We start from the raw sequence: 16009 nt of genomic DNA, 5'->3' as shown, positions 1-16009 counted from the left end.
TTACATACAAACAACAACACAATAACCAGTTGGACAGCAAAACCTATAAGTTTCACATGATAATGGGTCTCACATCAAATTAAAAATTTTGTAATTCCTACAGCAACAAAGACTTCAACAAGAATGTCATACTGACCCAATTTCAGACATTGAGCGACCAGAGGGTGGGGGTTCGGTTGTCTGTCTCTGCATACGAGGGTTAGTGTGAACCCCATTTTCCCTGCTTTTACTCTGGGCATCAAGAGGAATGTCTGGAGATGTGTGACTGATCTTCATAGCTGCCTCTGGTGTGGGCATGACTGCAGGTGGTGGCGATACTGGGGTTACCGGAGCCTCCACTGACACCACAGATGCCATGGGAGTGGGCTCTCTGGTGATGGAACAATGCGATGACTCACGACGGGTGTGGGTTGGGGGGTCCACAGCAGTATAAACAGGCTGCCGGGGTGGGGGCTGGGAGGGCAGAGGGCTCATGGTGGGATTGAGGTGCCCATGGGGCTCCTTGGTGCTGGGAGAAAGCCCACGCTCCCTCCATGGTATCCAGCAGAGTTTCCAGGAGACAAAGAGGGAGACCCCAAACAGCGCCAAGCCACAAGCAGTCACTACCAGTGACAGTAGACTCACTGATATATCTGGTAAGTTGAGAGGACAGGAGAGACAGGAAATAAGGATCAGATGTGCAGTATGGTCAACAGCAGGAGAAAATAATTTTCAGTTTGTCATATACGAAGTAAAGACACATCAGAGGAATACCACTACCATCCACTATTTAAAAAAAAATTTTTTACTGTAACAATTGAACCCTTCACAAGCTTATTAGGATTGGCTACATTGATTTAATTATCTTCTCTGGAGGCTCATCTAAGCCCTGGGGCTGTGGCGTGTTCCATGCTATAATTTTCCATCCTCTGCTGATGATAATAGGGAAGGAGTAGAGCATGTTGAAAAACAAATGTGGCAATAAAACCCTGTACATGACATACACACACCATAATACTATTGGTAATTAATTCATCAGGGTTTAACATTTAACTAATGGCAACTAATGGCATTATACAGTCTCAGCTCACGTCTCTGTTATACTAAGATAGATTTTTCAGTGCTGAGATTCAGAGAGAAGATACATGCAAGATAGAGGACAGAACACCCAAAATCCTGTATTATAAAAAAAATAACAAAAACAACAACAAAAACGTATGTATACAAATGTATGTATATGCCCTGTATAAATCACCAAACAAAAGAATGGTCAATCAAAAAATGCAATTAACAAATGGTGATTTCATAAAAAGGGTAAGCATTGGGTTCTCGGAGAACTCCAAGGAGTTCCCACTGAACACCAAGAGGTTCTCTAGCAGATACCCAACATGTACATGTACTGCCCAAAACAAGCATGGGTAACTTGTTCAAACTTAAGATTAGATTGAAGCCACCTAAGAAATTATGTATACCTCACAGCTTATCCAACAAAGCAATTTATTATTTATATTATTTATTATATGTCTGTTTAGGGACATAGCATAGCAAAACATAAATCTCAGAAACGATGAGAAATTATGCATCATAGCACATCAAGCTTATTGCTAGTTTCCATCTGTAGTCCCTGGGCAGATAGACAAAAGAACATAACGTACGAAAAAAAAAAAAAAAAAAAAACTCAGCTGAAAAACAATTACAGGCAGCGCCCTGGTGGCTCACCAGATAAGAGCGCACACCATGTGTTAAGACTGAGCCCTGAGCACAGCGTCCTGGGTTCATATGCAACCTCAGGCCCTTTGCTGCATGTCTCCCTCTCTCTCTCCCCTGCCTTGCCTGTCTTTCTATGTGACTGTCAAATAAAGTAGAAATGCCAATAAAATCATCTTAAAAAAAAAAACAATTACAGTATTACCAGTCACACCCCCACTCACCCACCAATGCATGCACACATACGTGCACATGCGCATACCGCATACACACACACACACACACGCATGTAAGCATAAATGAATATCCAACATAAAATTTCATGATGTAGGTGGGAATAAAATGAGGGACGGGAATTCATTCCAGAGACTTACTGTTTCATGCCAAAGCAAGAAGCTACCTAATGTGAATTTTATATTTGAATGTCATGGTTGTTTTTTAAACAACTGATATAAAATTAGAAGTCATCATTCATCTTTTGCTAGACCAAAATCTTATTACTTGTTTATTTAAGCTAAAATTTCCGTGACTGGCAACCTACACCTTGTGCTTAATATTCGCATTTTGCTTCACATCATATGCTTACCTTTAATGTAATCACCTTACATATTCCACAGTGATTTTATGCAGGGATTTCTGAACATGAGTATTCACTCTTACAGTTATATGACAATGCATGGCTTCTGCTGAATTCCACAATGTGTGATAACCTAGAATCTTCATTAGATAGTGGGACTATGTGTTTCTCTCTGCATCAGACATTGTGTTAAAGATTTAAAATATTCACAGAGAGAGTTGTGTAATAGAAACACTTTACTGTGGCACTCCAACTGGCAGGAGAGAAGTTTAGTTCCACAGTCTTGCATCACTTCTGCAAAAAGCAGTCTATACAGAGCACTTGTACCAGGCATTTCTGGCTACAGCTTCACCTTCTGTGTAAAGATGGCAGTTTGGAAACTAGGAAGGTGATTTATCTGGTTTATCTGTAAAATAGCCTAAAAGTACATATCAAGTATTCTCTGCATAGTGTAATGTATAAGTATTTGACTATGAAAATTAAAATTGTGTGATGTTTCATATGTTTACATTATAATAGTGTGATTGATATTTTACTAGTGTGGGGAGTACAAGAGAAGCTAGGGAGTGTTGAGGTACGGTATATGGACGTAGTGGGACACATCTCTTAAACACTGAATTCAGGTGTTTCATTCATCTTTCATTCAATCTTGTCTACTCATTGTGGCTGGGTGTTGTTTATTCTGAGGTCTCTGAAATTTACCTCACACCAATCTCTGTAACCTATGAGTATGAATACCATTTGTAAAGGTTCCGACCATTACGAAGGATTACAGAAGTGCACTTTGGGTAGTTAAAAGAAACTGAGAACGAAGGCAGCTTGTTTCTGGAAGAAACAAAGCTTTTGACAATGCATTCCACATACATCACAGAGAAGAAATTGGACCTAGCTATTCATTACAGAGACGAAAGATTTCTGCAGATCTGCAATTTTCTGTGTCCTGTGAGAATTTTTCACAAAGTGTTTCAGCTCTAAAACGAGTTCTGTGAGAATCTGTGAGAAGTTAGGAGTAGATGAAAGAACTCCTAGGTGGCTAAAACCAAATCACAAACAATCTTCACATGGCTTCCGCAGGCAATCTGTCTTGTAATCGAACCAACATCCTCAAACTTTCAAAGACAAGCTAATGAGTTCTTAACGTAAGTAAGAGAGTAAATTTTATTTACATAGTACCTTTCACTGACAGGGAAGAGCAGGAGAGAGCAAGTAAAACACACATATATAAATAAACATACAAGTATACCCACACACAGACGTGTATATATGTATACATATTCATACAGACATACATATAAGTACATACATACATGCATACAGCAAAAAGCACCTGCATGAAAGACTATTGACAAAGGCTAATGAGAGAGATGAGTCTGAAGCAATTTTTTGGCACAAAATTAATACACAGTGCAGACATCGTCACATTTTGCCATTAAATATTAATTTTCGCTAAAAACTGCCATCAACACATGGATTATTAATTCATAACCCACAAAGCCCCCTTTTTAAATATGTAAATATGACGTGCCTGATACTTCACTTGGTCTTGTTTCCCTCATGCATTTCTACTATAAACTTGGTGACTTGGTTGTGTTATAAGCCTTTATAATGTGTTGTGGTAAACTGACTTTATCGTTTGGGGAGATGATACTGCTCTCCCCCTTCTGTTATCAAGTCGTTTATTTTCACACTAACCCAAACCCAGAGATGACACAACAATATTTTGTAAAGCAGGAGGTAAGTAATCAATCATGAAGACGTTACAGTGCACATATTAAGTAAAACTATAACTAGTGTTAATAGCACAAAGCAAAGGTTAAATGATAAGCAAAACACATATGACTCTACCAGGCACAATGGGAAAACCTTAACTGAATAACAATGAAGTGGGACTGGGCAACAGTCCATCGCCCCAAGGCATGCTGGGAGCTTACCCCCGGGACATTACAGTTCTATTGGTGGCTTAGTAAGCATTAAATCAAGTAGTGTAAAGCCGTGTTCACACCGGACGCGATGAACGCGATGAAATCGCGCGTAACGCCCGAAACGCGTGACCATGGAATCATTTATTTCCTCAATCGCATCTATCGCGTGATGGATGCGTTGATGCGAATCCGCCCTCCTCTCTCCCTCCTTCCTCTCCCTGATGTAGGTGTCCTGCAGACTTTTCCATCTGTGGACACACATCCACTGACAAGTGGATTAGATACGAGTTAGATATGCCGGGTTAACGTTACCGCTAGCATGGTTAATAGTAAATTACATCCAATAGCTGCATTAGCAACTGACACATATTGCATTTACCGGCACACGGCAGCCCGGTAGCCGGCACAGGGCAGCCCGGTAGCCCGCACACGGCAGCCCGGTAGCCGGCACAGGGCAGCCCGGCAGCCCGCACACGGCAGCCCGGCAGCCCGCACACGGCAGCCTGGCAGCCCGGTAGCCCGCACACGGCAACAATAATATTGTCCTCCATTTTTCGATTTCCTTTGGCAGTTCTTGACATAGGTGACGTAGGGAGAATATCAACACTGATTGGCTATCGCGTCAAAGCATCACGCGATGTCGCGTCAAAAGTTGAAATTTTTCAACTTGCGCGATGAGGCGTTTGACGCGATAAAGCGTCCAACGCGACGCAATGAAGCGTCAACGCGACGCGATGAAGCGTCAACGCGTCGAAGCGTCAACGCGTCGCGTGTATTGTGCGAAACGCGCCGCCCGACCCGAATTTGCGCGTCATCGCGTCTTTGCATTGACTTTTAATGTAAACTTGACGCGCGAATTTGCGTTATCGCGTCCGGTTTGAACACACCTTAATGCAAACCCTATAGGTGTACTATAAGCAATGGTTGCTGTTTGAAAGACATTTGTGAACATGACTGTTAATGAGTAACATATCTGAAATAAACACAATGCCTCAGCTATTTTTACCTCGACTGAATATCCTGTTGTTATATTGGAATAAAGCTACATATTAAGATAGTGTTTTCCCATATTATATTGGATGTATTTGGTGGTAGGAGGGTGAAATTTGGTGAATCTGCTCTGTGTAGTACCCATAGAAATGGAAGTGGGTAGAACTGGCATGGACCTTTCACAGCAAACTAGAGCATTGTTCACCTTGCCTGGAAACAGCTGTACAGTTTCACTCATGTCGCTGTGCCGACAGAAGTTTTCACAGCATTCAAAAAAAAAAAAAAAAAAAAAAATGCTTTCAGATCAGTTGAGCCTTCCCTGATAGCTTGTTGGTGGCTCTGCCATGAATGTTGCTCAATAACTGTGTAGACTACAATGCAGATAATTAGGATTAGCACTCCGATGATTTTAATTAATTTGATGTGTTACTTCCCCTGCGTTGTTGCTGTGCGCCGTGCACAACAAGACAGAGAGAAATCCACCTAAAAACATCCAGGAGCTTGTTAACAATGGAAGCGTCAATAAAGTCCTAAAAGATGGTTGCCAGTAGGTTCACTTGCTACGCTATAATTACCTTTTCAATGCTGATATTACTCAATTCAGTTACTATGGTAGTGGCATCTCTTACCAGTATAAGGTTGATGAACTTGATACCTTCCTTACTATGGAAATACAATGCGGATGGTGTGAATATTTGTGAAATAGGTTAGCACTCATGTTGTAAGACTTGGACTTAACTTGGAGTCAAGTCACAAAATTGATGATTGTACACTAGACTGAGACTGAACACCAACAATGTGTGACTTTACTTGGACTTTTAACTGGGAAAGACCTGACAGCCAACCCTCCCTTAAAGCCAAAGATGAAAAATTATGCAATTAACTGTTTACCTCTCAAGGTTAGGCAGGCAGCTGGCTGGCAGAGGCGCTCACCTGCTGCTATTGCTGGAATTATCTTGCTTCTCCTTTCCCTGTCTGTCTTTCTAAAACTGGGTGTTGCCAGTAAGCTTCAAAACTGACTTCTTTCTGTACATGAGGCTCGCTTGCTACCATTAGCCTACAACACTCTGCAACATTTTATCTCGTGAAGTGATCCAGTAACAACAGTCTTGACAATAATCTGTTACTCCGAAATAATGCACAAAAGAATGCTTTAATTGACCGATCAGAGTCAAGTACTGAGTGCCAGTCTTGAGACATACTTGAGACTTGCAAAAAATCATATTAATAGAGATTTAAGCATACGGGTAAAAGGTACTGGCTCTTTCAGTTTTCAGATCTTTTTTGTCTTTACCCACTTTCATCCATGTTTGTGGAATTGTGGAATATTTTGTTTGTTTGCAAGTTTTTGCTTACCTGCAATAAAGTAAACTATAAAGTTCTTCCTTATGTAGTGGTAAGCATATGTGATGCTCAAGAACACTGGAATTAATTGTATTGGACACAAGTCAAAAGTACAGGCAACAAGCAGCCTAAGTGGCCAGGAATTCTGGACATTAAAACTGAATGGCAACTACAATTTAGTATAACCAGAAATCAGAGCCAGTGCAAACATTTTGGTATCTCTTATGCATAGCATGAATTTCCCTCGTAATTGCTGTGTAACACATGAAGGCCATAACATTTTTTATCTCAAGAAGTTCAAGCTATTTGAGCAATCGCTGTTTGATGATCAGCAAAGAAAGGGGAGCTTGTATCTTCTTGCCTAAAACTTAGTTTCATTGGAAAAGAATATAAAAATAGTGCAAGAATAATTTTGGCAGACATAGATGTGTGCTGGTCAGTGTAAAGATGACCAACTGTGGATAAGGCAACAAAAGTACATTAGAAAATAATGATTCTGTTGTTTATTCTCATTCTGTATTGACACTGTTTGCTAGGCCAGCTGTGAAAAATGTAGTTGATAAAGCTGCTGACTTTGTGCTGGCTGATCATAAGAATGCTGGTTGTTTTATCATGGCAGTATTATGAACATAATTGTTACATATTTGGAAACAATTCTTTGTTCTGTGTAAGAGGAAATAATGGAATTCACCACACAGTACCTGAACAAAAAACATTTATTTCCCCCAGCATCAGCTCTATAATTGGAAGACAGTAGCAGTACGGTTTAAATTACATCAACTGGCTAGCAAAGGTGAACTACATTCTGTCTTAATGAGGTGGTTTGAAGCAGGGACCACAAAGTAGATCAGTAAACCAACTTAACATGGCAAGATAGAGTATAATTACTGATGAGGTTAATGAGCCTCTCATCAAATGAAAGCAGAGTTGCTTAAAGTCATCAAACAGATCCAATAGTCAATTTCATATAAGAAAAAAAATAAGAATTAAGTACTCAATCAACAGCACTATACAGCTCACATAATTTAGCCTAATGGTGGCAAGAAGCTGAGGCAATCAGTGGATGAATGTAAGTGTTTTACAGGAGCCTTTATTCTTCCAAATAAAGGTATGGTTTAAATGACACTGAGTAATATTGCAGTGTATTTCCTTATACCAGCACATGGTCCTCCAGTCACCATGGTCAGTGATGTGAGGTGAGAACCAACAGAGTCATCAAGTGTTCTGTGATTCATGCTTGGTTCTCACTTTCACAGCAATCAGACAAGGCTCTTTCACAATGAATGTTCTTGAGAAGAGGGTGATGACCAAAAACAATCTTTTTAAAGATCAATCAGTCATAGGTTCTGTATAAAACAATGACCAGATAAATAACTACTGACAGCTATCGGTAACAATGGCAATGTATGAAAATGGTTATAATTCCTAAATGGTTAATGCCATATTTTGGTTCCACCCTCTTAATTAAAGGTGCAAGTCAACATTTCAATCACGTCTTGATTACTCTAATTCAAATCCACTGTACCGGTATACAAGGGCAAAATTATGAATATTGTGCCACTGTCTAAATACCAAATAGCTACTTATGAATCTAAGTGTTATCTCCTGATTCTTTTGTTGAAAGCCCAAGAACAAACCGGTGTACATCTTCAGTTCTCAGATGAAATATTTATTATGGTCACATATTAAGTAAGGCAGCGCTGGGCTCAGGGTGACAGAGCTGTTGTAGGATCTCAGTCAGAATGAGCCCCAATATTAGGAAATGATACACATTTATCTTCTTGGGCTGGGCCTGCCCTGTACAGAGGTTGGACTTACATGCAACCGAGTATAATTGGCCAGTTACCCGGACATGGACAGGCCAACCACTGTCCATGCCTTGTTTCTGTAATGTGCTATGCTAGTGTGTGAAGGTTGACTGGGCATGTATCTAATGCAGCAGACCTAACTAACAAGATAGAGAAGGTACATCTGGCTCCTGTTTTGTCTGTTCTCTGTTATGCTGAGCCAGCTCCAAGCGGACAAGCTGTTCTATAGATATGAGCTATAAGATACATTGGATAATAGAAAGGACATTGAGTTCTAAGATACATTGGATAATACAAAAGACGTTGAACTATAAGGCCAATTATAACATAACTGTGTGTGTGTGTGTGTGTGAGAGAGTGGTATTTTTCAAGCTTCTCGTGTTCCTTCTCCCTGATGTTGCTGTCGCTCGGGATCACTCCATCTATGACAACTAATCAACCACCACTGGTTGATTAGACACCATGGGCTCTAGTTTCGCAGCCGAGGCGAGGCGGGGGCGTAGCGCAGATGCGCTTCGCCAACTGGGTGTGGCCAGGCAGATTTTCCAAGTTTGGCACGCCGTTCTCGGTGGCGCAAGTACTCCGCCGTCCCTCCTACCGGCGGAGAGGAGGAGAGAAGGCGTGGAGTGGGTTTGACACAGCCGATTCACATGTAACCAATCAAATGAGCCACTGTCCTTGCCTTTAAAATGCGCTGCGTGAAGGCGTAATGAAAGTTTACACAGCTGACATGGAGGTCTATTGCCGCAGGCGGAGCGGAGCTCAGGAGACAGGCGCGGAGCGGAGACCGGCGAGCAGTGCGCACACGTCACCAAAACCTCACAGGCAGGCTTCCGGAATGTCAGGAACATGAACAATGCAATAAATACCGAAAAAAAAAACACTATTCAATGCTACGATCACAATCAGCACATACATATATCTCCATATCAACTGTCCCGTCACAGCTGATGTCAGATCAAAGGAGATTGGCACCGTTTGTGCTGATTGTGAGGTTTTGGTGATGTGCGCCAGTCAGCCAAACTTCGACTGCGCGGCTCCGCTCCGCCTTGCGCTGAAAGTAGACGTGGTTTCAGATGGCGAGCTTTTGCCGCACCTCGGCGAAGCCTTTTGGCACAAAACTGTCACTGCGCCAAGCTGAATCTGTCGGCACCTCCCCCCGCTGCGCCGCCACTCCCAACTCGGCGAACCTCCGCCTGCGAAACTTGGAAACTGTCCGCCTCTGCCGTTTCGCCGGTCGAAACTAGCTCTGCGCGGGGTTCGCCTCACTGCGCCACCCCGCGCTGCGCCGGGAAACTAGAGCCCCATTCGTTTATCAGTCTGGAAAAAATGAAAAAAAAAAAATCGACATAACCATCGATCTCAATCATTCAATGATAATGTTCCCACATGTCCACCTGCTGAGTGGAATGTGAGATGATCATGTCTGGGCTTGTTTGTGGTAGTGAACATGGCTTCACTCCAGCTTTGAGAAAAGGGATGGCTGTGGTGACAGCCTCTGCAGCTGCCTACTTTCAGCCACAGCAATGCCACTACACCACTCTGCCCTGCAAAGAATCATGAGCTTTTTTTTTAGGATGTCTTGCAGTTCTACTAGTGGCTGGTGTTCCTCTTCACTCGCCACCTTGCACTTCTTCCTAAGAGTTCTCAGCTCCTGCTGAGAAATTGTTGTATTTTGGTGGCCCTGCGGTTCTCGTTGTAGGGTTTCGTGTTGTTCCCCATTTAGACCTGGCCGAATCTCTCAGACACATAGCTGACAATGGTGGTTGGCACAGCATGCAGCCTGTCTGTGTTGCTCTTAGGTGTTGTTTGTAGGATTCAACACATCTTCAAACTGCTGCTATTCACTCTTGTTGTTTGGTGGAGGCCATTTTATCCACTGTCAAACTACTCTGCATAGAGATGGGGGTATAGGTGTGTGGGGGGAATGGGCCCTGTGGGGTGAATCCTGGCCAAATCCTGGGCAACCTGGCTGATGGATTTTGAGGCTGCACAGATTCTTGCTGTCTTTGCCACACTTGCATCTTGTAGTTTGGCCATTAGCACTGTCTGGCCGTTACCACTTTACGTTCTTGCTTATCATGTGGCCTGTTCCTAGATGTCACCGGTTAACCCAGCAATTCAGGTTGCCAGAAACATGATGGGAAATTTTCAGTGTATTTTTTTTATTAGTATCAGTTCAAACTAGAAATTATGCATTGCAGTTTACTAAGAACATTTTGAAGCATGAAGATGTCAGATATTGCATAATGTGGGTTGAACATATTTATGTCCAAACCACCTACTTGTGTGCTTCTTATATTGGTTTCTTTTAGGTTTAGATTGGGAAGGAGCTATGAATTTCTCATATGCTTAATCCATTTAGGTTAGTGTATAGGACACATTCCAGTATGCGCTGACTGAATCAAGATGGAGAACATTTCTGTGATGTGGTAATTTCCTAGAATACAAGACTATCTCTTTCTGTCTAGTGGGTTTTCCAGTAACATGGCTATCACTGGCATACACATTGCATATGCTATGCATCCCCTCCTCATTTTCTTTGTACTTATGAGTCCCTAAGTTTTTATAAGGCAGAGGAAATGATTAAGTGACGATTTGTGTAATCACTCAACAACGAGATAACAGCCTAACTGAATGCAGCCTGCAACATGACTAACTGCTATCTTTTAAAAGGCAAAGTCTGCTCATAAGTGATATGAAGTCTCACAGATGCTCATTGACTGCATCTTAATTAAATCTAATCTCAAACAGAACCATTCACATACATCCACCGCAGGGTAAAACACTGTAGACGGTTGCTTTGCAATCACCAGATAATGGTAAATACAATACAATCTGGCAAAACAATCACTAACCTTACAACTAGTGTTCTGTTTTAATATCCTTGAAACAAAATGTGCTAATGTACACCTGAATGGCATGAGGATGCCTGAGGATGCACTGAAACATTGCATAAATATAATGTTATAATGAACATGTTTTGTTTGAGTGTAACATTCATCTGTTTTAATATCCTGAAAGGAGTTTTAACAACATTTGTGCTGGTACCAGATCAGCTGAGATCACCTCCTTTGACAGCAATCATAAACAAAGAGGACATTACTGCCATGCAGGTTCAGTGCATGATATATGTTAGTGGTTGATAGTGGGTCCTTTCTTGAAATCATGGCTTCAATGATGAATGCAGCATTCTGTCTTTTTACCCATTGTTCCCCTGAAAAATGGTTAACGGCCTCATTTATTGTTCATTTATTATTACTAATACTAAGAATGCTTATTTATTTGTTATTACTAATTGTCCCTGAACACAGTTTAGTGTATAAGCTATACATATGCACGTTTCTACAGACATAATGTGATTTATCACTTATGCCATGAGACTGAGTAAATTACCACCTAGACCTGATGATGTGTATGCACGTCCCAGTGGTAGAAAAATGTTAATGGTGAATAAAATAGCTCTGTTAGGCTGCGCTACAATTCAACAGACCTCTAGAAAAACTTGAAATCCGAACACTCCAAAGGAGAAATTGTGGGTACAGGCGCAAAGCACTAATTCCACTGTTTGCCAGTGTTTTGCTGGCAAATCCCATTTTCAGTAGAAATACATTACGATTTTGATTAGAAAATATCTAGCCAACTTCTAATCTCTTATCTCAAGCATAGACTGTATATGGTTCCCAAATGAAAATGTCCGTGGTACGTCACAAATGGCACAGACACTATATACTATATGTAATGACAGTTAACATCAAAACAGAGCTACCACCATGTGTCATTATAAAGTTTGAATAAAAAATGTATTATGTCCTTTTATTTTATCCCCCTTTTTTCTAGCCTCTTTTTGCAGAACTCTTTTTTTTCTGTTGCCCTTGCACATTTCTTTCTCATTTCTGATCTCCATGGAGTATTCAGATACATGCATTGCTTAAGTTAGAGTCTATATTCTATTTCATACAGATTAGTGTCTAAACATTATTCAAAAACTTTTGCTTCCTACGGAATGAGCGATGTGGAATTTCAGAATTACTTTTATTTTGAGTCTCTCTTTGATGATACCACCTCTTTATGGCTGATGTGATGGACACAGGATTTCTCAAAAAAATGGAGAATTTGCTTTAAGGGTATAACTAAAATCACAGAACATCTTATGCAACCAGGAAACATTTTGAAGTAAATCCCCACTGGAAAGCTGTGCTACACATCTGATGTAAAGCTGGGCAATACCTGAGATGAAACATTATCTAAGGAAGGTTAAAAAACTGTATATATGTTAGTTCTTTATCATGTGTGACTGTCATGCCATGTCACACTCACACTTCTTGTATCAGCCATAACAAATCTGAAAAGACTGAAAATAATATTTCCTTGAGCAAGGAGACAGAAATTATATATTATACATATTTCTGTGCATAATCAAGATCTGTGACTCCACAACCCACAGGATTGTCTAATCTAGGGCCACTGTGATAAGATTTCACACAGACATTCAGTCTAGCTGTTGTTACTGAGCTCAGAAAGTCAGTGGATATCGGAGTATTTATACGTGTGTGATTTTGGAGAATATCATGGGGAGGTTGAGGGGCACCCCATCCCAAGACATTGATCTTGGAGCCCACAGTTACCTTGGCAGGCTGCCTCAGTACTGCCTGCTGCAGAAGAATCTATAGTCATCTGGAAGTATTTGCAGAGACTGCATCACAACAAAGCAACTGGACCAATTTTAGAACACAGGGCCTTCAAAGGAGGAGTAGCGTATAACCTAGTGCTGAAAAAGCAATATTTGGAACCTCTAGCTCCTGCAATGTTTTTTTCATTTGTCAAGTCCCACAAAAAGAGTTTGACAACACTGGTAATATCTCATGAATATTGAGCCTGTGTTGCTTTAAGACCATCTCTATGAGCATGACTCTGTGTACCTATAGATATTGTTTTAGGATGAAAATGATTGACAGTACACCCTAATCTATTCTGCCCAAAATAGCCATGACTCAATCTGACAAGCTAAACAAAAAATGTATCAGACTTCAGAAAGTAGCAGCTGGAAGGGATGGGACAGATTGCATGCAGAGTTCAGGAAATAACCCTACTTTTTTTATTATTATTATTATTATTATTATTATTCCACTGACCAGGAGTGATAGAGGCCTCCAAGCCCTCAGCACTGTGCTCCACACAGTTATGATTCCTTAGGGTGCTGTTTTGGTATAGCTGTTGTACTACTTGCAATATTTTGTGTTATTTGGCACTTGTATTGATTATATGTAAATAATCCCAAAAAATTTTTTCATTACCTACAGGGTTTTAATGAGTGTAAAAAAAATATAATAAATCTCTCTTAAAACAATCATGGGAAGTTGCACAATTCCCCTGACCGTTACAATTAATAGCCACACATCAGATCTTTATCATGCACTATACTGTGTGTGTAGTTCCCCGCTCCAGATCTTGAGTAGCCTCCTGCCGTTTCTGTATCCTATCAGCCAGTTAATTGCATTAACCTCTTGTACATCTTGATCAATCTCTATTACATGAATGAAAGCCAGCAGGGGTTTAGGCCCTGAAGACCGCATTCAGGAACTACTGTCTCATGCTGTTCAAATGCTGTGTCTTAGTGCCTCACAAGTGATATGAGTAATTTTATTGACTTTGATCACACCATGAAAAGCGAGGAAATATAATTGATTGCTGCAAGGTCAGAAATGAAGGGAAAAAAAGTCGATACAGCACTATTCACCTGCCACAGGCCCTTAAACACAGATTTGGAGACATGTGCCGCAATTACTTTTAATTGTTCATTTTTTGTTATTTTTTTCCTGTATATCTGAGCAGACGTTTACCCATAATTGGCTGCAGTTGCCAAAGTGCCAGGTTAGGGTTTGATGCCCTGTCCAGACATATTCATGAAAGTCACACATACATGTCATATCCTTGAAGAAGACACTGAACCCCAACCAGTTCTGTACTGTACCTAACCCTGTATTCTAGATCGTATCTGCCAATGATTTGTGGTATCAGAATCACCAATATACATGGCAGTTTTTACCAATGCCTGCCCACTCTCTTCTATCTGCTTCCCTTGTCAATGCAAGTGTTCTGCCACTATGCTGGATGACACAGAGCAGCTGGATCTGATATTAATCCTTAAGGCAAGCCATCCTGATTGCGGTTCAGTAACCCCACTACCACCGAAAGACATTCCACTTCTACATCTGTCAGCGCAAAGGAAAGGCAAGACTGGGAAGAGGACAAAGGGGTGGGCAGAGGGCTGAGAGACAAGGGAAAAGAGTGAACAAGGATGAGAAAGATTAGGAGGAGAAGAATGTAGAAAGGCAGAGTGAGGACCGTGTGACCACGCAATTAAGTGGAAAGCTGGATAACTCTTTTGCGCCAGTTTGTGTCCCCTCACACATCTCCTCTCTTCCCTCCCTCGCTCTTATCTTTCTCCCTCACGCACGCACGCGGTTCAGATGAAGATGATGAGGTGTTGCTGTTGGTGATGATGAAAAAAATCACCGAATGAACCCATTAACTCTTTACATGCACGCTACACTGCGAGCAGGTTTTCACAATGTATGCCCCAAACGCATGCCGGCATGCTGTCCTCCCTGCCCCTGACTGATATGGTTGTGTATTTGGCACATAGTCCATAGGCTGCGTCCACATTATCACCAGTAAATGTTTCACGAATGTCTTTGTTAACTTTGAAGGGATAGTTATAGCGCTGTATGTGCCACTGTCTCTATGCACGTGTAAGCTCAAATCATACAAGGACGGCGATACAAATGCAGTTTTCTTTACCGTAGCCTTTCCATCTCCTTAAGAAGACTGAGGAGAAAAGGTAGCCCACGTAATAATCACACGCCCTCACTTTCATTCCAAGGCGCTGCCACCATCTGCCTGCATAACTATGAATAGTGACCATGAAAAAAAATATCTACGATAGAATTTAGATCTATTGCAAGACATCAGGATTTATAATTTAACAAACTGAATGTCAACGGACAAGCTGTCGCCGAAATAAGTTGAGATATTAATCAAATAAATTAATCGGTATAACATGGGTTCATAAGTGGGAAACAATGGTACCACAAGAATACCACAAACAAAAGCTTTAAAAGCACCACACCAGCGCAACAAGTTAGGCTTAATAACTTGATGGACCACCCACTATTGTAAACTAGGTTTCAGGGGCGCGCTGTTCGGTCTCCTAAGTCACATGCACATTCGGAGTGATCAGCGCAACCCTTGAAGAAAGTGTGCAAATTATATCTCACCTGAATCACTGTAGCGTGGCCTGGCAAGGTCTCGGAAATAGTAAATGAAATCCAGGCAGTTTTCGTTCTGCACTTCCCCTTTCGAGCAAAGATCTGACAGGAGTTCAAGTGCCTTTTGACAAATCTCGTCATCTCTGTCGCCAGGCATTTCCCACCAGCATCCTTATAAATGGAGGGTCTCTTAGGCACCACCACCACACTGCTCCGCCCGCCAGAGAATCGCCTGTTCCACGCTGCTCAACACGGCTTCTTTAGTCAACCACTCATCCACCGGCACGCCTACCAAACCCGGAGACGATGGAGACACGGTGTATCAGCGAGGATGAGAGGCAGTAGTCCATGTAATCCAGAAACGAAGTAGCTTTTTCCATACATGGAAAAGGAAGTCCATTTAACATTTGG

The 16009-nt window shown here is 41.4% G+C and overlaps 1 protein-coding gene across 1 annotated transcript in view; it reads right to left on the bottom strand.

Moving 5' to 3' along the window:
* syt9a (synaptotagmin IXa) overlaps positions 1-15755 on the bottom strand; it is a 37724-nt gene extending 21969 nt beyond the window's left edge. Inside the window, exons 1-3 of the mRNA XM_030045692.1 lie at positions 15608-15755; positions 402-632; positions 149-299 (exon numbers count right to left, since the gene is read on the bottom strand). Coding sequence (XP_029901552.1) covers positions 149-299; positions 402-632; positions 15608-15755 — 530 coding nt within the window. The remainder of the gene's footprint in view (positions 1-148; positions 300-401; positions 633-15607) is intronic.
* Positions 15756-16009: the final 254 nt, after the last annotated feature.

This window comes from Myripristis murdjan, chromosome 3 (genome assembly GCF_902150065.1).
Source record: "Myripristis murdjan chromosome 3, fMyrMur1.1, whole genome shotgun sequence".
Lineage (NCBI taxonomy): Eukaryota > Metazoa > Chordata > Actinopteri > Holocentriformes > Holocentridae > Myripristis > Myripristis murdjan.
The sequence above is the reverse complement of the archived record's forward strand: the minus strand, read 5'-3'. Positions and strand labels throughout refer to the sequence as shown.